We start from the raw sequence: 23,444 nt of genomic DNA on the forward strand, positions 1-23,444 counted from the left end.
GCGTTCAGTGAGTGCCAAAATAACCTGTCATGAGATATAAAGGGTATCGATTCCAAAATTGACGGCTTTTAACATTCAGTTACTGCCGGCTACAATCTCGTAAAAACGCTTTGAACTTCACTCGTTCAATTTAACATTAAATCTCATTTGGTTTTAACAATATTCGAGGACAATAAGTGTACAACGTGTTTTTTTCAACAGTAATAAACTTCCCTTTGCATTGAAATTAGTATAATTCCACCCCTCCGCAAAATATTTACATTGCCGTTCCCACCCGGATGCAACACAACTAAAATCGAAACTGTTTTAATTATTCTCATTAGCAAGTTGCGCATACCATCGACAGCATAGAGATATGGCGTTTAACCGACCGAGTTAAATAATTAAGCAAACGAGATTCAGTTACGTTTGTTGTTTTGTGCAAAATATTAAATGCATAGTTGTGGTGCATTTTAAAGGTAATGAATGCGCGGAGAGCGGACGCTAAGTGCTATAATAAATACCCAAAATTGCCTCATCGATGTTTAACTCGTTTTCGAATGATCTGGTCCGATTTTATTTGACCACAATTATTTTTGGATAACACTAAAACCGAATGGTGAATCGAAAACCGGGCCGTAAAGGACACAAAATTGCGGAAATTTATCGCCGTGATATATTCATTATTACCCGCAAAATGATTATCTCTTTTGCAATAAAGCCTCCAGGCCCATTTCGTTTATAACCAAAGCAACAAACGCTGGACGCAGCCGAGAAACGGAGATGGACCGAGCACCCCAAATAGAGCCAAATGTGTCGCAGGATATCGCCAGAAAGGACGATAAGCTCAAAAACGAACAGCATACTCGTAAGCTGTAAAGATATTCACGGAATAAACTCGCCACCTGATTCTATTGACCCGGATAATTACGTTAAGAACCAAGGCAGCTTCTAAAACCGACGCGGAAAACCGCACAGAAGCCCCAAGTATATAGTAGCAGAATATAATTTAATAAATACGAAATACATATGGTACTTGGTAGCCGACAGGGCGATTTCCCGTGCAAATTTTGATAGTGAAGCAAGATTTCATAAGACTTTGCTGAGCAAAATAGAGATCTTTCGACAGGGACACATACCGATATCTACTAAACTAAAATTAAGTACTAAGTGGTTTATCAAAATATGCAAAAAAAAAAGGTAATAGTAATTTTTGCACTCATGACCTTTTTTGATAGCTTTCGCGCATTCACCAGAGTGCGGGAGGTCGAACTTCCCGCACACGTGCATTTAACTTCCCGTTGCCATGGTAACCTTAAAATACTCGGGTAGTGTCAACATTGTGACGTGTTGACGGCGCTGTCAATGGCGTTGTTTATAAATAACTCACAGTTAATCTCTTCAGTTTAAAGGTTTATTCGTCGCAAAAAATATTGTACACAACACGTTCGTGAGCCTGCTTCCCGCATTCACGCAAATGCGGCACTCCCTTCGGTCGTGCCTCAAACAAGCGTTCATGCGGGAAGCAGGCTATCCCGAACTAGTTGCGTAAATTACTATTACACAACTAGTTCGGGATAGCCTGCTTCCCGCATGAACGCTTGTTTGCGGCACGACCGAAGGGAGTGCCGCATTTGCGTGAATGCGGGAAGCAGGCTCACGAACGTGTTGTGTACAATATTTTTTGCAACGAATAAACCTTTAAACTGAAGAAATTAACTGTGAGTTATTTATAAACAATGGCGCCGTCAACACATCACAATGTTGACACTACGCGAGTATTTTAAGGTTACCATGGCAACGGGAAGTTAAAATGCACGTGTGCGGGAAGTTCGAACTCCCGCACTCTGATGAATGCACGAAAGCCATCAAAAAAGATCATGAGTGCAAAAAACTAATTAGGGTCCATGCTTTATCTTTTCTGGAAATTTTCTACCTTCGTATTGCATTTTAATTGTTTAAAGTTACCTCTAGACCAGCGAATCGCTGACGGATAAATGAAATAATACGATATCTGTAGGCTTAAAATGGAAAATGCGCGGCGATTTAATTCAGAAAGTAGCAGTGAAGCAATAAAGTTCTCCGTTTCATGAATAAACAAGCCGCACTTGTAGAAATAAAAGCAGCGTGAGATGGTCGGGATTATGTGGAAAACTTAGCCTTTACTCAACTTCAGCAAGCTAGAAAAATGTCCTTTACATGGCAGTGCATTCGCTGAAAGTATGCGGAACTTCCAAATAAGTTTTATATAGTGGTCGTAAATTTGACGGTTGCAGCTTAATAATAAAACAATTCAAGAGACAGCAAGAGATTCCGAGTTGAAAGCTCGCACTTACAAGCTCGTATGCTAAGGCATGCACTCTAATCCTTGCAAAAACATCGAAGATCCTTGAATATCATTAAAAGACGGTGTGAGTTTCTTTAGCGTCTCCGTTAAGATTCCGTGCTACATGAAGACATACAGCTACAAAGAAACTAGAGCTAAATAACTAACATCTAGGATGAATTTCTACACATCGAGTGATTTAGTGTGAGACCATTGCAGGGTGTGCCTTTGTAATGTCTTATCCAGCTGACGAATAGTATCGACTGCTAAAATGAAGTTACTTACGACTAGAATCGAAGAAATCTATCTACGACTAACGCATCTAATATCGAGAGAACTTGTGAAGCGTGTCGTGGATGAGATCATTGCAGATGGTGCTCTGTGTGAACCTACCCGGTACGTTATCGGGCTTTAGCGCGTGCGGCCCTTGAAAGGACTTTTTCTGTTAAGTGTTAAGCTATAAGTAATTAATGAAATCTCGTGAGTAAACTTCATTGAAGTTGGAAAAGTTTGCGGGTCGGGTCCCGGCCTGCTCTCTAATACAAGTCCGAATCTATTAAAGGGGCGATACGTCAAAAGGATGGATAGAGTTTTGGGGAGTATCAGGCATCATCACATCAAGGAAACTAACTGAACAACCCAGTTTATCCAGAACCACATCACTGACTTAAGTTAATTCATCTCGTGGAAACTTGGCCAGGGCGAAGTTCGGCTTAGTTTGCTTGACTGTATGCGATTTGTTTGAAGGGAACTTACCTCGACCGCCGGGTGGCAGGATCTTTCATTACCATTACTTCTGTTATGTCGCCGTATTTACTAAAGTATTCTCTTAGGCTTTCTGCAACAAAAACGGTCAAAGTTAGAACGAAACTCTCGACAAATAAAGTCCGTCCAGCCGGATTTTAGACACCGATAAAATTAAAATTGCTACCACAAAATAATGACAAGATAATTGCAGCAAATACTAAAATTATCTTCTAAAAACTAATTACTGTGTGTAAAGGTCATAGTTAATATTAATTAGGTAGCTTTAATCTGGCTGATTGAACTATATACTCCCCACAAAATAATGTTACATTTAACAAAATCCCCAATTATTATCAACAAAAATATAGCAAAAACCGTCCCAAAAATGATTGTCACGACCAAAACCCATACAATTTTTTTTCCAAAGTAATAATATCTTCATTATTAAACACTATTAAATAGATTCAATAAAACAGTAAAACCGGTTAATAAATCATTTTAAAATCTAAAGTGGATCATCTAGTGCAGATAACTTTTATTTATTCAATGAGATTCACATTATACCATTGTCTTTATTTCCAAGACACAATCTATGGGTTTTCGGACTCATTGTGACATCATTATTGCCACTTTACGATACAAATTTATCCTAAATGATTTATGATAACATCTAGTTTTTTTGGTCGTTTCATCCACAACGAGGCTGTGTGAAATGGACAACCAACACGGTACGATGTACAACTAAAAAACGTTTCGGTAACTTCCATTAACTGGTCCATAATCTTTAATTGAAACATTTATAAGTGACAACATTCATTGCCAACTTTCAGATGCCGCGATACTCTTCAAGATTTACCTACGAACTTACGGTTGTAGAAAACTATACTAGACTGAAGAGAAATTCAATTTTAGTTGGAAACTTTGCGGATGGTCATTGCGAAGTTAGCTCTTCCAGGAACCCGAAATTATCGAAAAATGCGTGGTTATGGACACAAAAACCACCCACCAATTCCATGAGAGAGTGCGGTGACGTCATTATATATTATCTAGCCGAACACACGCTTCTATTCCATATTTTATTGCAACTAGATAATGTTCATTACGTTAAACGTCTATTGTGCACTAAATAAACACTGTTTGGCGTTAATATTAGCGTTTTAGCTTGTCGATAACACTACGCACAAAGGTTTGAGGTTATTTCGGGTTATACTAGCAAACTCAACAGTGTTTCTGTTGCTGTGATACGTACACATACATGTTTTTTGTACAAGTAACAAGACATGTTACCAAGATTCCAGTACCTAGTTAAATTTTACTCAACATCATGTCTAGCTACGAGGGTATAAATTACATATTTTAACTTCGTATGAAACGTGATGCTGTACACCATCATATCAGGGCATATTGAAAGTCAGAACAATACATGTAATCCAACATTCTTCACTCGATGGAGAATCTGTTGTATTTGAGATGGAATCCGTTGTTAAACTCAGCTACAGCAACTTTAACTTAGAGGGTAAAAGTTCTTTTATTAACGAAACCGTACTATTTATGGCACCGTCACAGAATGTCCACGTAATGTCTCATGGCATTTACCAAACATAAACACCATTAGAACGCGGACTCAAATCGACATGGAACACGTGTGGATAAAGTCACTTTAAGAGTCTAGGTGCGTTTTGCTAAATTAAAAAAGTTCTACGCATGGAAGTATCACAGGCTTAGAGGTGAACATACCGTACTTTAAAAAAAAAAACAACAATTCTATGTCCCGTTCCGCCAAAAAAAGTTTTGATAATTGTTCAAAGCGTCATCTGGTGTTCGGTAGCTATTCATCGACCGCAATTTTTTTCCTAATTTAAACGTCGAGTTATTAATTTTTGTGGGGAGTGTATTTGCAATACATCTCGAGAGAAAATGTGGAAGCGGTAATAATTAAATACTATTGTTTCGCTCTTGGCTCCAAGCCACGATTCATGTCCGCTTGTTTATGCCGCCACGACGACAATAATTATAGGTTAATTGATTTGTTCTCTTTTGTAAAACATGTCAATGTTTTTATCGGCTAATTACGTTGCAAAGAGAAGGACAACACTTACGCAACGCACTTACAAACCCATTAATTAACCGCCACGGGTTCTCTTTGCATCAATCGAACGAACATGAAAGAGATTTTTGTCACTTTTAATACAGTCAGGACGTCCCTCTTGCTTTATTTCTGTACCGGCTCTATTCTCACTTCGATTTGGTTAAAGAATCATTTCGGTTCCGGTGAATTTCAACTTATTACCCTTGCCGTCGTACAAAGGATACTTTGTTTCGAAGTCGCCTGACCTAAATCACCGGTCGAAACAAATTCAAAATAGAACCGGCGATGACATCTGAACGACAAAAATTTCAACAGTCGCGCAAAAAGTCACATATCTATTAATTATTCGTCTAAGGACCCAGCTGCTAATCTCTCGGCTTTGTTAAATTCTGGTGTAGTGCCGTGATATACTTCCGATATTACAACAACTATTATTGCCTGTTTAACATAACCCTCAACAAGAGGTAGAATTATTCCCCAAAGAGCTGCTACTGTGGACTAGATAGTGGATAATCCGTTTCAGTAAATGGGTTGAATTGCTAGAATAAATAACCATTATTATAATATAACCACGCCACTAACTTCGAGGTTTACTACCACTACAGTTCCTGCACATGTTTAACTGGAATGACGTTACAAATGCACTTGCCAGGCAGTGTTTCGGCCCACTGATAACATTGCAGCAATCAATTTCAAATTGTGAGACTAGTTTGCTCGGAATTCATCAGAGCCCTTTGCAATTTATCTACTCGATGCAGTTATAATAATTCACTTTTTGAAATGAAATGATAAAATTCAGTTAAACTGTGTCGGAAACATTTCACGTCATCACCAGCACACGCATATAAATATTTTCTTTGTTCATGCATTTACAAAATTTTACGTAACGAATCTGTATTTTAACGGTTGTTGCATGTTTTATGCCAAATAAATGAACGAGTGGATGTAATTTATTATTTGTTTGCCAACAATTCAACAATAAAAATGTTATAAACTCCGCTGCCAGTACCAAGCTAATGAAACACTGTAATAAGCGGTGGAAAGAAATGTTGCATTCAAAATTCCACCAACAATAGCTCATCTAAATGAAAATTACAAATCCTATATAAAACACTGTTGCTATGCATTCCAAAAAATATCTATAAAAAAATTTAATGCAACCAACAAAAAACGTCCTCAAATTGGCATCTGGTAAATATAGTATATTTTCAAATTGTCTGAAGTGACAAAATTGAACACAACGTGGCTAAAGTAAGTAATATAACGTAAGAGTTCGCAAAAACGAAGAAAAACGCGTGTGCAATTAAATATCGCAAGATGGATGTTTGGACATTCACGTTCGAGAGGTTGTCGATAAACTGCGTTTATCGTTTGGTGATTATGGTAAACGAGGGTGAGTCTTGATGTAAATATCTCCCAAAAAACAACCGTCACTATATATTATTTTTATTACCGCATCCTGATTTTATATGGTACAACTCCCAGAAGTGTTTTAAATCTAAAACCCGTGAACGTTTTATCAAAACTTGGTTACATAAGAGCATTTTGTAGTAATTTATAGTAGCACATAAAATAATAAAATATTTTTATGTTGCAAAGTTGAAATATGCGCCCGGAATGGTGGAATTGAAAATCCACCACGGCGTATTTTAAAGTGCGATAAAATATTCGTTAAAACTTTAGCCAGCGAAGGTGTTAGAAATCGCGAAATAAATAAAGACAATTTAACACCGCGTCCTTGGAAACGTATAAATCATAGAGGCGAGCTTCGGAAAGCTCGCCGTAAACTCCGAGAAAATGTGGAAAAATACAACAACAAAAATCGGAATGAAAAATAAAAAACTTCTCGGAATGTCCTGGTCCATTAAAACTTTCGACATAAAAATGAGCGAAAGTGAAAATAATTCATAAAGGAAATCATAGAAAACATAAAGCATAAATCACGGATTTATATGAAAATAACTTCTGTTCCCCATAAAAAATGTCGTGCGCATAAAAAGTTAACTTTATAAGCACTAAACAGTTTAGATTCTCCCTCTTCTGAGTGAGCGAGGAAATGACTCTGACACACGAATGTAACGGAAGCGTTCAACAAAGAAAAAACGGCAACGGAAACGACATTTTCAGATTAACTTAATGACATAAGTTACATTACTTGAGCGGGCGAAAAAATTCGCAACTTCTCGCAACTCCCGACGAGAAAACTCCCCTCATCGATAAATTGACTGGAACTAAGTATCTGCCCTCATTCGCACCACCTGTCCAATTAAAGCCCCTCCGACTTTCCCCAAAAATCATCGGTCAATCACGAGAAAGCCAGAAGATGGCCACTGTCACCCCCGATCATTCATTTCCTGCAGTCACGCAGGGGCGGCCCGAGGCGAGCTGAAAGTAATAAAAATGGGAGCGGCCCGAGGATCGGACCAAATACGATCGAAACAAAAATAAAAATGAAACTTCAAAAATTTGACGTCTGACACAACCGTTTCCTGTGTCGCATTAGCGTCGCTCAGATTTTCGGCCTCTGGTCCACGGTGCCCTCTCTTTTCTAATTTGCCGGTGCGTGCTTGGACGGGCGTCGCGACGCCGAGTGATTAATTTATAAATAAAAGAAACGCAGACTTTCCGCGTTCCCGCATGTAATTTTCATTCACACTAATTAAGATAAGTTCAATAAAAGCTGCTTCTAATTTAGGTTAATTACGGCCGCCGCCGACGCCGCCAATGGAACTTATTAAAATTCAAGACGCCATTAATCAAAAAATTATTTTCATCAAATAATAAAAACGCACTAGCTTGAGCAATTCCGCTACCTACATACTTTGAAATTAATAGCTGTAATTTAGACAAACTCTTATTGTACGTAAAAACCCATAAATATGATTAATACGACGTTATAAAATGAAAAAATATAATACCTAGTCGGGGCTTCAGCCAGATTTGAACCTACGACCTTAAGGTATTATATTAATCTGAAACACGTAAAAACCGCTGGAATGGATCATTATTTAGAGAATGTTCGTACAAGTTGTGTGCTAAATCGGTAAAGTGGTTGCGGTTTTACAGCGAAATTCTTCGAGAAAACCGGCTTTAACAAATATACATTACACCTAGTAGAGAAAGGACATTTATTCTCAACCAAAGTTTCCCACCTGATTAACCTGTCACAGCACGTTAACGAAAATTTCTTTGCAATGAATCATATTTCTACGCTCTTGACTTATTATGACTACACGGATTAACATGATGGAGCGTTTTGAATAATGGTCGCCACACATAGAAGCAACTAGCAATTAATTTGTCATTAAAATGATGAATTGCAATATGAGTAGCAAAATCTTACTAGAATGGCCCTGTACGGGCTTGTAGCAAAATAAAATTTGTGTTGGACATAAACACTTTTAAAAAATCTACACCAATTGTGTTTGTTTTGTGTGGTTTTCCCTTACTTTTCATGTATATTAATGTTTAGAAATGGAAATACACTGTGGTTTGTTTAATAACTGTTCTTTTTCCTTTTCGTCCCCTCAATGTGTATTTTACTACTGCAATAAGTGATAAATCAACATCAACTACATTGGACTTTATCTCTTTACCTACATCACGCCAACATCCAACTTCCATTTTATACATTAGTGTAATTTCATTGGAACTATCAAACATTAGCATGTAAAATTATCCTCATGTACATATTTACTTTCCCTTTATTCGCTCTCCACTAATTTCTCTCTATGTACTTTAACAGTGTATCTTACTACCACGTGCAACCCTGAAATTTTAAACCTGTAGAAACTGGAAAAATCTTAAGAATACAAGAATATTCAGTTTAGTTTATTCAGTTTCAAAAACTTAACTTAACAGTGAATACTTTTTGTCGTGTGTTAGATTTGTGACTGTATTTAAGCCCTAAGAGTCTTGCTTAAAGTAGAAGACATTCTTTTGATCACTCCATTTTTTCTTTTGCAAACAATGCATGTTATAATGGGGAATTCGCGGCGGTATTGTCAGTTATCAAAAACCTATCAATTTCTGAACAAATTGATACATAAATCTTACACAAATTATCATAAAGGTTTTGGCATTACGTTTCAATTCGTGTTAAAATTTGATATCAATATGTTAAAATTTCATAGTAGGTACACCATATTATTTTTTCAAATTTTAAAATTGCGAGTTTTGGTTCTTTATCAAGTCATATTTTAAAGACTATTCAAAATTTTGCCTTTTTAACTGTAATATAACGAAACACTACTGATTCTAGCAGTCTAATTTTTACTGTATTAATATTTTTAAAACTCTACCAAAAATATATTTCTTTGTTACTTGTCCAAAAGGTGTATTGAAATTTTCAACATCAGGGTTTTTAATTTTGTATGACGAAGTATTTTGACAACGATCTCTGTCTTTTTTGCCTCGGATACGGCAAAAATTGTTTAAGCCACTTTTTGCTTTAAAACATAATTAATTGAAATTTAAGAAACTTAAAAACACAAATACAATCACACAATACTGCTGTTATTACCGTTAAAAGTTTGAGAAAAAACTTGAAGTAGATTATAAAATATGATGCGACAAATACTTAGCAGAAAAATAAAAATTTAAAATTATGAATATTTAAGAAAAAATCGACTTACCACGAAATTAAAAAAAAAATGGATACAGACGACAGACAACAGACAGATAGTCGGAAACGGGAGATATATTTCTTTGTACTCTAGGAGTCATGAAAGTCGAGAAAACGAAACAATAGAGAGTCGGTCGACGGACTCGATTACAATACTTCCTTGTTATTACTTATCTATATTTATTTTAATGTACGAGTGTAAAGGTTATCAGGAATACAAATTCGCAAACTCAATTTTTTTAATTTTCAAGGAAGGGGGATTTGTGGTATTGTACTTCGAGGGCGAGGGAAGTTCCTGTCGAAATAACTTCCGAGCCATTTTTTTTTACTTGCATTGATATAACGTTGTGACTACTTTTCTTTTGTGCTATGACTAGAATTATCCATGTTGATGACGTCACTACAAATTTTTTATTAACCAAATTTCTCGAAAGCAACACACATTTTGTTCGATTGTGGTTTCATTAATAATTTTCGTCCTGCTTTGAGAAGCCAAACTCGCTGAATTCAAATTAATTTCTACGTGAGATTCTTTCGATGTATAAACATAAATAAACCCTTGAGCTTTAGATTGCTATTACCTAGTGCTGAAGAACAAGAGGTATTATTTATGCCTCTGGTTTTTATTTTACACCGGGTTTCACAAAACGAAAATCGTAAAATCAAATTTTATAATTTTTTTAAAGAGTTGGATTTGCCCGAGTATACTTATAGCCTCCGACCAATTTTTTGATCAAATTAAGAACCTCATGTTCTAGAAAATGTTAGAATAGCCACGTTTTCATCAATCATATTCAAAACATTTTGTTCCATTGTGGCTCAATTAATAATTTTAGTCTTCTGTTTTGAGGAGACAAATTTCGACGTGACATTCTTTCGATGTATCAACATAAACAACAGAAGTTAAACATGTACACTGACAATAATATAATAATAAATTTGCTTTGAGTACATTTCATATTATATGTATATCTGCGGATGGCATCTCCTCTTTTGGTTTTCTCTTTTAATTAATACATTTAGTTTTCTTTGTATAACAGAATTACTTAAGAACATGTTTCACATGGTAATTTCTCGTAGAATAATAAGGCTTTTATAATGAAACTCCTCCCCTCGACTCACGACGAATAAAAAAAAATCATCAGAATTGCGATTGGGGGGGTGGGCGGGGCTTATATTTCGCCTTTTTTTTCTTAATATACATAGCCATCTTTCCACAACAATAAACTTAAAACATAATCAAAATGGTACATTTTTGCAAGGAAATATGGATTTTGCAATTATGGGGCGCAACCTAATTGCAAAATTGATATTTCCTTATACAAATTTTTCATTTTAAACATGTTTTAAGTTTCATATTATGAAAAGAAGTCTACACATATTAAAACAAAAAAGTAAATTGTAAGCCCGCCCACCCGCCCTATCTCAGTTGTGATGATTTTTTTATTCGCCGTGAACCAAGGGGATGGAGCTTAACGGCAAAATTCTAATTTTTTTACAAGAAATTAAAAACAAGATTTTGAGTATCGTGTTGTTCAAAGAATACTATGTATATTAAGAAAGAAAGACAAAATATAAACACAACTGGTTTTTACTATATAAAAGTTATCAGAAAACACAAATTTTCTACAATGTTTCAAAGAAGTGGAATTTGTTGGATTATACTTCAAGGGCGAGAGAAGTTCAGACGAATAGACGCGGAATGACAGAAAACTTTGTGATAAACTGTGTAAGTATTCATGTATCAACTTCTTCAGAAAGTAGTAGGCTTGTGATAACTGACAACACCGTCGCTAATTCACCCATATAAAATCCATTGCTTACGGGTTTTGTACGCTGCCAAGTCAAAGCGGGACGGAGATTAGACACAATGTAGACAATAGTTTAACATATTTTTATAAATAAAAAAATAGAATATAAGAATAATCAACTGGAAATCTAACTACATATATCAGTTCAGTCATTTTTGCATTATCAAAGGACTCAGTCTTGGGTACTTTACTACAATAGCAAGACGGTACTTTTGACGTTAACAGCTGAAACAGTTATGTGACTAAAGGACAAACATTTCCCAAAACTATCCAATCAAAGCCGAGGTCTTCATAAATGTTGGACGCTGCTTGGCGTCGACTAATTGTTCTGTTACTAAGAGTATGTCGCTGGAAAGGTATAAGAAGCAACGTGGAAGAGCGTGTTAAGAGCTTTATGTCTTAAGCAAGTAGATATAAGAATTTTACCAAGATTGTTTCAAACTATTGAAACTTAGCTTATAGCACCACAGACTACAAACTTACTATTAATATTGCGCTGAAAAAATCTCTGTTAACTTGATTTCCCGTCTAAATTAAAACCCAAACTAACGCATAATTTGGTTTTAAGAAAAAAAGTCACGAGCCGTCACTGGCAGACAACAATTTTTAATTTTAATTATATTACAGTAAATGCACCGACTTTAAATGGCGTCATTGTTTGCGATAAAGAAATACAAATTACAGCATCAACGCGACGACAATAGTGCAGTTAAGCTTTACGTGCGTTGATGGCGGAAACATTTTTACAGCGGCGTGTTTCAGTAAAAATTTTCTTGGTTCTTTTGATACAGATCTTTTGTGGTCCAGTGGCGTACCATTTTTTACAAGACAATTTATTCTTGTATGCTAAACACTGTTTTTGAAATTTATGTTACGTTACTAAAACATAAACTGAAAAGCAGAAAGGTCGCCACATGTTAAATAATAAAAGAAGATATCCACCCAACTGCAAATAAGGTAACAACGTCCCCACGAAGAATATTTTATATCTTCGTTTTATTTGCTGAAACTTTGAAAGACGGAAGTTGGAGCAAATTTGAATTTTAGATAAACCATATGAAACCGATTCCAAGTTTTAAGAGGATCAAGTCAGGTCGAATGCGGAACTACTCGAGTTTAAACAGCGACTTTAATTCCGATGAAAGAAAACAAAATTTGTCCTTAGAATTGAAAGTAATAATAAACACATAATTCATTTCGCTTTGTCGGGCGTATCCCAACTACCCAACAGAGTCTAAACAAACCGGCGGATTCTTTACGCTTCGTAAAAAAATCTGCATAGAAATCTGTACATCACATGAGATGAAAAATCGATGCTTGCAACTTTTGAAGAGCCAGCCTCCGCACGAGACAGACAGAGATAGCAAAAGTGTCAGAAGTTACGAGCTGTCTGAAAACAGCAACTAATTCACGTCGTTAAAACAATATCAATCATAATTAAACATTTTTTATTAAACTCGGCAACGTTCAACTATGAAACTGACGTGCCAATTACACGATATAAAAGTGACTTACTGCTATTAAATTATGACCGGCTTCCAGTCTATACGTAGTAACGGGGTAATTACGATTATTGACATTTTGAGTTTGCATTACCGTAATTAAATTCATCGTAAAAATGAATACTGCTAAAGCGACAGACATGTGTCGAGCCCGAGCGTCGTCTTTAATTATTCATATCGAATATCGTTCGAACTGCTCATTTAACAACTCGTCCCGCGAATAAATTTCCGACCTGAAAGAAAACTCGCTGCACAAGTGCAATTCTATTTACACCGCTGCGAGTTAAAATTCTTTGTGCTTTGCATCGATAAATGCAGCAATTTATAATCAGAGTGCGGCAGAGATCAGACAGTAACTGCTGTGACAGGCCGAGCTGCGTCTACAAGAGCATTATATAAAGTTTTCTCCGAGCCCTGAAACTTTAAAAGTCGCTACGTTAAATTCTACTTTAAGAGGCAATCGCCCGCCTCGAATCGCACTAGTCGAGGGCTTTCGGTTCGTCTGCACATTTTCTTTAACGTTATTTACTTGTTTCACTAGAAAAACTTTGCTTTTATGTAACGTTCGATTGCATTCATTGGCCTTTTCCTACCCTTTTAGTTGATGCTATGAGGTGCTTGCTAATTACTTTTATCGAGATGGAAAACAAATATATCGTTTTCTTTACGTTAGAGTAACTATTCACAAAATTGGGGCACTGAAGTTTAAAGTCGGAGGGCAAGTGTTGCTTTAGCGTGAGGTGATTTTGGTCAGGAATATTTATCTATACACACAAACTGTAAGGTTTCCTCGTCTTTTGAGGTAAGCATTGCGGATTATTATCTAATTCAGTTTTGGTTACGCTTGTAAGTAACTTTTCTCCATTCCTTCTATGTCTTGCTAGCCAGTTTCTAACTTGCTTAGACTTCCAGCACGGCCTCGATCCATTTTACTCTGCTTGTCTTCCATTTTCCATATTCTCCGCAAAATTTTCTTCTCACAAATTTCTAAATTGGATTGATTTTTTTTTCATCACCTATTGTTCACAACTCACTTTGGCCTTCACTCAAACTTCTCTTAACTTTAGACTTGCTCTACTATACATCTGTTACTTTTTGCTACTGTTTATTTAATTTCTTTTTTTCCACTACATGTATGATCGATGTACTACCGCGTGATTGTTTAAATTTCTGCTCTAGTTACTCATGTCGCTTACGTCAGCAGTGAAACGTGTTGCATAACTTGAACTTGAAAGGTTATTTTGGATTGCCTAACAGTTAGCCATGGTCAACATAAATATAACCTTTTCTTCTTTACCGTTTTAGTTGTTTCCTTTTGTGTCTTTTCTTTAATCTTGTCAGTTCTCTCGGTTTTTATCAAAAATATGTCTTTTTCAAGACTACAATGTCGTTTGTGAGTGAATCAAAGGCATTAGAAAGGAGACGTATTGCAAGTTTAATCGAACTATGGTCAATAATTTGCTCGATATAACTGTCTTCAGTGATAAAACTTGCTTTCCTTTGTCAAGGTACATGAATTTAAAAAACATACAAATCCTAATTATTTTCAAGAACTGCCTGTACATGCAGAAAAAAATGGTGAATGGGTTGCTGTTTCAAAGAGACGCTTATATGGACCCATTTACTTTGAAGAGTTAATTACAGCTGCATGAACCAGAATATGCTGCAGGAATTCATTGACCAACTCGATCCTGAGGAACTACAAAATGGCTTTTTTCAACACGACGGCGCAACAGCTCATACGTTAAATTTCTTAAGGGAATGTTATAATGACCTCTTGATTAGCTGCCACATTGATCACATCTATCCACCTTGATCTCCAGATTTGGCACCCATGAATTATTTCATTGTCACGACATTGAAAAACACCATATTTAAAAAACCTGTGCGACTTAAAAGCCCGAATTAGAAAAAAGTGTAAAGAAATTAGACCAGACGTTCTTGCCCGAGCGTTCGAAAGTAGGAAACGAAGAGTCAATTTGTGTCTGTAAAGTAAGTATGGTATTCATGATTGAAATTGTTATACTTAAAAGATTTTATTATATGATTTTTACTATATATTTAAAACCTTAGTGGGATCAACTTTGAATAACCTAGCTTTTTCGAAAAGAGCTGGATATTCAGACAACCCAAAACACACCCTTCAAGTTCGAGTTACACAACACATTTTAATGCTGACACAAGATCATGGGTTATTAGAGCAAACATTTTAAAAATCAGCCAGTAAAATGCCCAAGCACATATAGCTTTCTAACTCTTCAAAGGCTATATTTGCACCTTGAATCTTGCTTCCAGGCATACTTTATTTTTGGTTCTCGTCGCAAAACACTAGTGACCCTCAGAAAATAAATTTACTTTTGTGTAAATTTCACTTTGGCTTATTATTTTTTCCAAAACCATAAAGAAACAGAGTACAAAATTTTCGAAAATTATTTCGCCCCTAACGGTACGACATCTATGGGTTTTCTAACACATTACCGCGATGACCGGTGACTCACCATCGCCGATTCGTTCGATTAAAGAAAAACCTAGAAGCGGTTCGGCGGAAATCTCAATGGCAAGCTCCATAACGACTCGAAGCAGCAATCGCGAACTCTACAAAAGGAACGCATGGCTTTTAAAAAAGAACCACCGTCGGGAGCGAGTCTAGTCAATTAATAAGGTACAAATCAAGTTAACATGGAACTATTCCATGTATACTAACGCTGTAGAGTTAGTAGTGTAGTTTACTTGCGTATTTTCTACAAATAAATTGTTGGATTGTACCCATGCCGATTTAATTTCCGTGAATCGCAACAGTTAATAAATTTAATTTTTTTGATGGCAAGTGTAACATAACATAAGTAAAGAAGCGTGCTACGCGTATGTTTCAAGTGAGTTTTTCCACTACAAAATTTTGTGATACACGTTATCAAAATTTTTGCAAGTGCAATTATACCAATTTGGATAGATTCAGTGCAGTACAATAATAGCACTCTATTCCCCGCTCGCGAAAATGAAGTGACTTGTTCTGGATTTTATCAAAAAAATAAATTTCCTCATTCATAAATTTGTTTGTCATCTTATATAAGTAATTCTCAAAAATATGAGTGCATTGATAAAGCACAACTATAGTCATAATACAAACCAAAAAACGAAGCCCCGCCCACCCACCCCAATCTCAAATCTGATGAATTTTTCATTCGTTGTCAGACCGAGGGGCGGAGCTGAATTGTAAAATCGATGTTTCTCAAAACAAAAATTTACCTTTTTAAACGTTTTAAACATCTTAGCATGAAAAGATCCTCACATATACCTAGAAAAAAGGCAACATTTAAACCCCGCCTACCCACCGCCATATCAGTTCTAATGATGTTATTCTTTATGAGCCCGGGCCGGAGTTCAACTGCAAAATCCTTATTTTTCTACAAAAAACTACCATGTAAAACATGTTTTTAATTATCATGTTGTTAAAATAAAACTATATATGTCAAGAAAAAATAAGCCAAAAGTTATGCCCCGCCCACCCACCCCAATCTCAAATGTGATGAATTTTACATTCGTTGTCAGACCGTGGGGCCGAGCTTAATTGTAAAATTGACGTTTCTCAAAACAAAAATTTACTATTATAAACGTTTTAAATATCTTGGCGTGAAAAAATTACCACTTATACCTAGAAAAAAGACAAAATTTAAGCCCCGCCTATCCACCACCATCTCAGCTGTAATGATGTTATTACTTATAACCCCGGAGGCGGAGTTTAACTGCAAAATCCTTATTTTTCTACAAGAAACTACCATGTACCACATGTTTTTAAGTATCGTGTTGTTGAAAAAAAACTTTGTATGTTAAGAAAAAAGGAGTCATAAATTAAGTCCCGCCCACCCACCCGAATCTCAAATGTGATGAATTTTTCATTCGTTGTCAGACCGAGGGGTGGAGCTTACTTGCAAAATCCGATCCTTCCCAAAACAAAAATTTGCCATTTTAAACGTTTTAAATGTCATGACGTGAAAAGATCATTACACATCTAGAAAAAAGGCAAAATTTAAGCCCCGCCTACCCACCGCCATCTCAGTATGTATTTATTCTGCATATTTCAGATAGGATTTATTCAACAAAATTCTACCATGTTAGTAATAATCTTAAAACGTTTGCAAGATTTTTGAGCATTCGGTTTTGCAGTTTAAAAATTACATTGCAAAATGTTACATAATTTTGATTTTTTTCCCAAACATCTAGACGTCTGGGGTAAAATCTCAACACATATTCATAAACAATAATATCCTATTATATAAAATTTAACTAAGATTTACTATTGTAAATTTTGAAGATGGAAATGATTTGCCACAGACAGGGGCCAGACAGACGAAAACGGAAGACCTATTTTTTCGTAGTTTAGGGGTCAAGAACCTTCGAAGAAACATAAAAGCAACTAGTCGGCCGTCGGACTCGATTACAATAGTTGCTTAACTTACGCTCGGGAAGTAAAAATTGATCTCATGTTACAAAGCACCAAAATACAGGTTTTTGGAAAGAAAAATATTGACAATACCAATCACAGTGTTTAGCGTTAGTACGTGCACAACATCTGAGACAAGGGGTTTTGAACGTTCTTCTTATATTAGTATAAAATGTTACACAATAGTGATTTTTTTGCAAAACTATGGACACCCAGTGTAAAAATTCAAGGCAAATTACAAGTATAGGAATATGTTATTTTATAAAACTGAAATAGTATTTACCATGTAAAATTTTAAAGTGACATCATCAAACTGTTGGTGGGGATGATAAGACAAATTTTGGTTACAGTTTACCATCAATACGACAAACGGAAATGGAAGACCTATATTTTGTTTTCCTGACACTCTGTTGCCATAAAGGATATAAACTTTAAATAAAAAAAAAAATAACTAAAACAGCCGAAACGCACAATTGTTCCAAAGATGACCAATTAAAATACTCCAAATTTTTGAATTTTTAGAAAAAACAGTCACTGCTACCGAAGCATATACTCGTATCTTGTTCTTGAATTAAAGCATATTAAAGAAATCAAAAGAAAAAAGACCACAGAGAATGGTTTTCTTTACAAGATTTCGGACGATTAAGAATAACATAAATCACTCGGTTGTCAGATTGTCACATAAGGATTTCAGTCACAACTACCATTTGTAGTTTACTAAAACCAAAAGTGAGTTCTGTGTTCGCACATTAAAGCTACCGTTTGTTTCACGTTGCACGTGAAAGCTCTTTAGCGGTTCCAACAGCTCATCGCCGTAAATCTAGCTAAAACCGAAAGTGTTCCAGTTTCGGAAGATGCTTTTTGGTGTCGCTAAATTTCATCACGAAGCTTAATAAATATTAACAAGGTGTAATATCGGGAATCGTTGCGCCATTTAGAATAACAGCTCGAACCAAGGTAATGGTTTAAATATTAATAAAGGCGGCGCGGATTTCAAGTCAGCTGCGGGGCATATTTTATGAATAAATAACTACAAAGCTCGGCTTGAAAGTGTATATAAAAGAGATAAATCATAAATCGGGAGCTTGTTAACTTATTTATTGAAAAACAATAAAGCCAGTTTCGGAACGATGCATTTCCCACATTTTATAGTATATAAAATAGATAACAAACAAGTCGAGATATTGGTGTTGCATACAAATTGGACACGCTGAAATATGAAAGCTCACGTTTTACAAAGCTTGTAATAACGGTAAATACGAAACAAGTGAATAACGTCGCGGTAGCTGCAGCAGTAAACGCCGTTTGCGTTTAATGGAATAATTGAAACCTTCACTGAAATTAAACTAAACTTGAGGAATTTCAGCTGTGACTGAGGCGGTTCCCATTTCAAGACATCCCACGGTCTGAAAGTTTATAAAAGGCCTTTATCAATTATGAACATGCGAAACAGCAATATTCTGGACCCATTTATATTTCAATGAAGTTCTCGCGCACTTTGTTCTTCAGTTGTATTGCAACTTGTGATATCGATTGCACTCCTTAATTATTTAGTCGACTTAATTACAACTTCAAGCGCTTAGGTATGCTTATCACATTTTTGAATTTTTTACGATGCAACTATGCCGAGCACTTCATTAATTACAATATAATTACTTTCGGAACAAAAGCTTCAAAAAAGATTCCATCTAAATTTTTTAATTGAGTAAAACTTATATTTTGGCCGGTGCATAGTATGCAAGTGGCAAGGTCGTGTGATTCCATTGTGGATTTATTAATAGTAGCAACTCATGTAAAATTAACTGAGAAATTACACTGCATTAAGCACGCCACTCCGAACATTTTTAATTTTACAACTAAACACTAGTTAGATTCATTGTGTTCGTCTGTATTCAAATATTAAAGCAGATTATTAACAGCACGACATGAATTATTAAAGACATAATTGAGCTAGACGTCTTGATAAATGTTTGTTGGTATTTGCTTAAGGTAAAGTTCTTAAGTTTTTAATCAGACGGTTTGAGATCGATGTTAGAAATAATTGCTTATCCATGTAACTCAAAATCAAAAACAAACATGCTAATTTTTTAACGTTTCACGTGCTTGCAAAATATCCACAACTAAAGTCATTCAAGATCGCAAATACAGCATAATTAAGTATAATAATTACGTAAGTATTAGTGGTTGATTAGAAGTTACGGGAAACATAAAATATTCTACTATGGATGTTATTGTTGAAACAATCGTTTATAATATCATAAATAATTAAATTCGGTGATCAACGTTAATGAACTCCCAGCAATCATTATAACTTTCCCCGGCAATTCATTATAGTTCAATAAAAAATATGTTATTGCTGTTATTACAAATGACCTGTAATTATACTTACAATTAAGACATTACTATGATCTCAATTTTCCAATTTTAACAAAACGCAATCGCCACACAACTTAATATTTTCAAAATAACTAGACTTAAAAAATTGTTCGCTTCAACACGGACGCACAGTTAAAACTTATGAACTTCATAGAAATGTCCATATTGAATGAAAAATTGAAAAATTACATATAAAACAAATAATACAAAAATATACTCGTAATAAAAACAATACAAGGAACAAGGAATATCAAACCAAAATTTACTAAACTTATTTTGCAACTTTATTTCCTAAACAGTGGTAATTTTGAAGCAAATTTTACAGATCCGACAAAATATATACATACAAATGTACGGAAAAAGTAAAAATATGAAAATCCAACCAAAAAACAGACAATACCTACTAAATAAAATAATTCTGAAAGGACTAAAAGAAAATCAAAAAGACAGTGTGAATCGCAGTACCTATACTAAGTCAGTTATACTAAAATTGGCCGAAGAAATACAGTGGTGAATGCATGTGATAAAGAATAACCCTAATGTTTCTACTGCGTCGCCTGAGAACTTGTACGATCCACAGACCGGAGCGCGCTCTGGCCAATGTCGACTCTAAGCGTTCAGAATTTCTGCGGGAAATAGTTATTATTTAGAAGCTTTTATTTACAAACATAATATCACATTTCATGTTTCACTCGATTTTGAGTTACAGCTATTTTTTTGTTTAACTGAGAATTATTTCTTTAATTATAAATTGAACAATCGGATAATAATTGAAAAATCGAAACATCGAAAATTTGAAAAGTTAAAATATCGAAAAGTTGAAAAATTGGGAAATCGAAACTTAAAACCGTCGAAAAATTGAAAAACCTAAAGTTTAAAAAACCAAAAATTGAAAAATCCAGAACTCGAAAAATCGAAAAGTCGAATTACTAAAAAATTCCAAAACTGAAATATTGAAAAATTGAAAAATATTGAAGAATCGAAAAACTGAAAAATCACAAAATTGAATGACATATCCAAATATTGGAAAATTAAAAAATTGAGACATCGAGAAACCAAAAAAGCAAAGTCGAAAAATCGCAAACTTACAAAATCGAAACTTTGGGAAGTCGAGAAATGGGAAAATCAAAAAATAGATTAATTGAGAAATCGGAAAACTGCAAATTCAGAAACGTCAAAATTTGAAAAATCAAAAAATATTGAAGAACTGAAAAATCGAAAAATCAAAAAATCTAAAATTTAAAATATTGAAAAATTAAAATATCGTAAATTTGAAAAATGGAGAAATCGAAATTTCAAAAAATCCACAAATCTAAAATTTAAAAATTAAAAAACTGAAAATTCAACAAATCGAGAAAACGAAAGTCCAAAATTTTAAAAATTGTAAAATTAAAAATCGGATAACTCAAAAATCGAAACATCGAAAAATCGAAAAATCGAAAAGCCGGAAAGTAAAAAATTGAACAATCAAAACATCCAAAAATCAATCCAGAAATCAAAAAATTAAAAATGGAAAACTTGATAAATCGAGAGATTAAACAATAAAAACATCGAAACACCCGAGTCTCGATAAATCGAGATCTCAAAAATTGAAAAATTGGAAAATTTAAAAATTCGGAAAATTGCAAAATTAAATTATAGAAGAATTGAGAAATTGAGAAATCGAAATATAAAACAATCGAAAAATTGAAAAATCTTAAGTTTATAAAACGGAAAACTGAAAATACAAAAAATCTAAAAATCCAGAAGTCGAAAAATCGAAAAGTCGAAGAATCGAAATATTGAAAAATCCCAAAACTGAAACAAATTTCCAAATTTGAGAAATTAAAAAATTGAAAAAAACCGAGAAATCGAAAAGGCAAAGTCGAAAAATCGAAAAATTCAAGAATTGAAGAACTGAAAAATCGAAACTTTGGGAAGTAAATGGGAAAATAAAAAAAGATTACTTCAGGAATCGAAAAACAGAAAATTTTGACACGTCAAAATTTGAAAAATTGAAAAATCGAAATATGTACTGCAGAACTGAAAAATCAAAAAATCGAGAAATTGAAAAATCAAAAATTTAAAACATTAAAGAATTAAAATATCGCAAAATTGAAAAATAAAGAAATCCAAACATCAAAAAATGAAAAAAAATCGAAAATCTAAAATTTAAAAATCGAAAAACTGAAAAATCGACAAATCAAAAAATCGAAACTCCAGACTTGAAATTGAAAGACTGAAACATCGAAAAATTGGAAAATCGACACCTGAAAAGCCCAAAAGTAAAAAATTGAAAAACCGAGAAATCCAAAAATCGAAAGTTCGAAAAATTCAAAAACTGAGACATCGAGAAATCAAAAAATCAAAGAATCGAGAAATCGAGGAGTGGAATGTCAAGAAGAAAAGTTAAAAATTGAAAAATTGAAATATAGAAGACTGAAAACTCGAAAAATCTAAAAACCTAGAATTTTAAAAATTGAAAAATTAAAACATCAAAAAGTTAAAAAATTGAAAAATCTAAAGTTTAACGAAAAATTGAAAATCCAAATTTGAAAGTAAAAAATCGAGAAATCAAAAAATCCAGGAGTCCAAAAATCGAAACGTCGAAAAATCGAAATATTGAAAAATCCTTAAACTGAAAGAAATATCGAAAAAAATCAAGAAATTAAAAAATTAAAAAGATGAGAAATCGAAAAATTGAAAAATCTAAAAACTTGAAAAATCGAAAAATTGAAGAATTGAAAAAATCGAAACTTTGGGAAGTCGTGAAATGGGAAAATAAAAAAAAATAGTTCAATCGGAAAACTGAAAATTTAGAAATGTCAAAATTTGAAAAATTGAAAAATATTTCAAAATTGTAAAATTGAAGAGGACAAAAATTGAGAAATCGTATCAATGACACATCGGAAAATTGAAAAATAAAAAATTGAGAAATCGAAAAGTTGAAGAATGGAAAAACTGAAAAAGCCCAAAATTGAAATATTGAAAAATTGAGACATCTACCTACAGTTGAAAATCGAAAAATCGAAAAGCCGAAAAATCTCAATAGCGTATTTATAAACCACAAGTTCAGGACTATGCTACTTTTTAACATTTAAATAACATTTATTCGACAAAATTGTATCAGCTGTAACGAAAGTCGGCTTATAGATAAATCGCTTAGAGTCTATATTGGCTTGAGTGCGGTCTGGTCTGTAGATCAAACAAGTTCTCAAGCGATTAGTTAGACAACGACATGTATTGGATCCTCAACGATTCAATAAGGTTTTAATACAATCTGTTCAAGCTACTTTCACGTGATCACTACGTACAGTGTACAAATAGCTAAATTGTTCGTATATATTTATTGAGAATTTATTTCTGCATTTTTATGTATAAATATTTACTTAAAGAAGTCCAGCTACGCAAATTTATTTAAATGGACTAAACAGCGATATACTGAGGATTGAGAAGTATAAAAATAATAAAATCCCTTCACTGCAACTAATTGTGATCTCAATATAATAATGGACAGGAATCTAAATACTATTTTACCCACAAAAGCAACGACGAAAAGAATAAAATTCT

General features: G+C 34.2%; 1 protein-coding gene across 6 annotated transcripts in view; it reads right to left on the minus strand.

Annotated features, from left to right (window-relative positions):
• Nucleotides 1-23,444, minus strand: part of Rbp6 (RNA-binding protein 6) — a 396,054-nt gene that overhangs the window by 203,367 nt on the left and 169,243 nt on the right. For all 6 annotated transcript variants that reach the window (XM_064072936.1, XM_064072912.1, XM_064072896.1 and 3 more), the window contains exon 3: nt 3,062-3,143. In XM_064072936.1, coding sequence (XP_063929006.1) covers nt 3,062-3,143 — 82 coding nt within the window. The remainder of the gene's footprint in view (nt 1-3,061; nt 3,144-23,444) is intronic.

This window comes from Zophobas morio, unplaced genomic scaffold, assembly GCF_036711695.1.
Source record: "Zophobas morio isolate AGI-343-1 ecotype UQ-CSIRO unplaced genomic scaffold, CSIRO_AGI_Zmor_V1 ptg000004l, whole genome shotgun sequence".
In the NCBI taxonomy this organism is placed as follows: Eukaryota; Metazoa; Arthropoda; class Insecta; order Coleoptera; family Tenebrionidae; genus Zophobas; species Zophobas morio.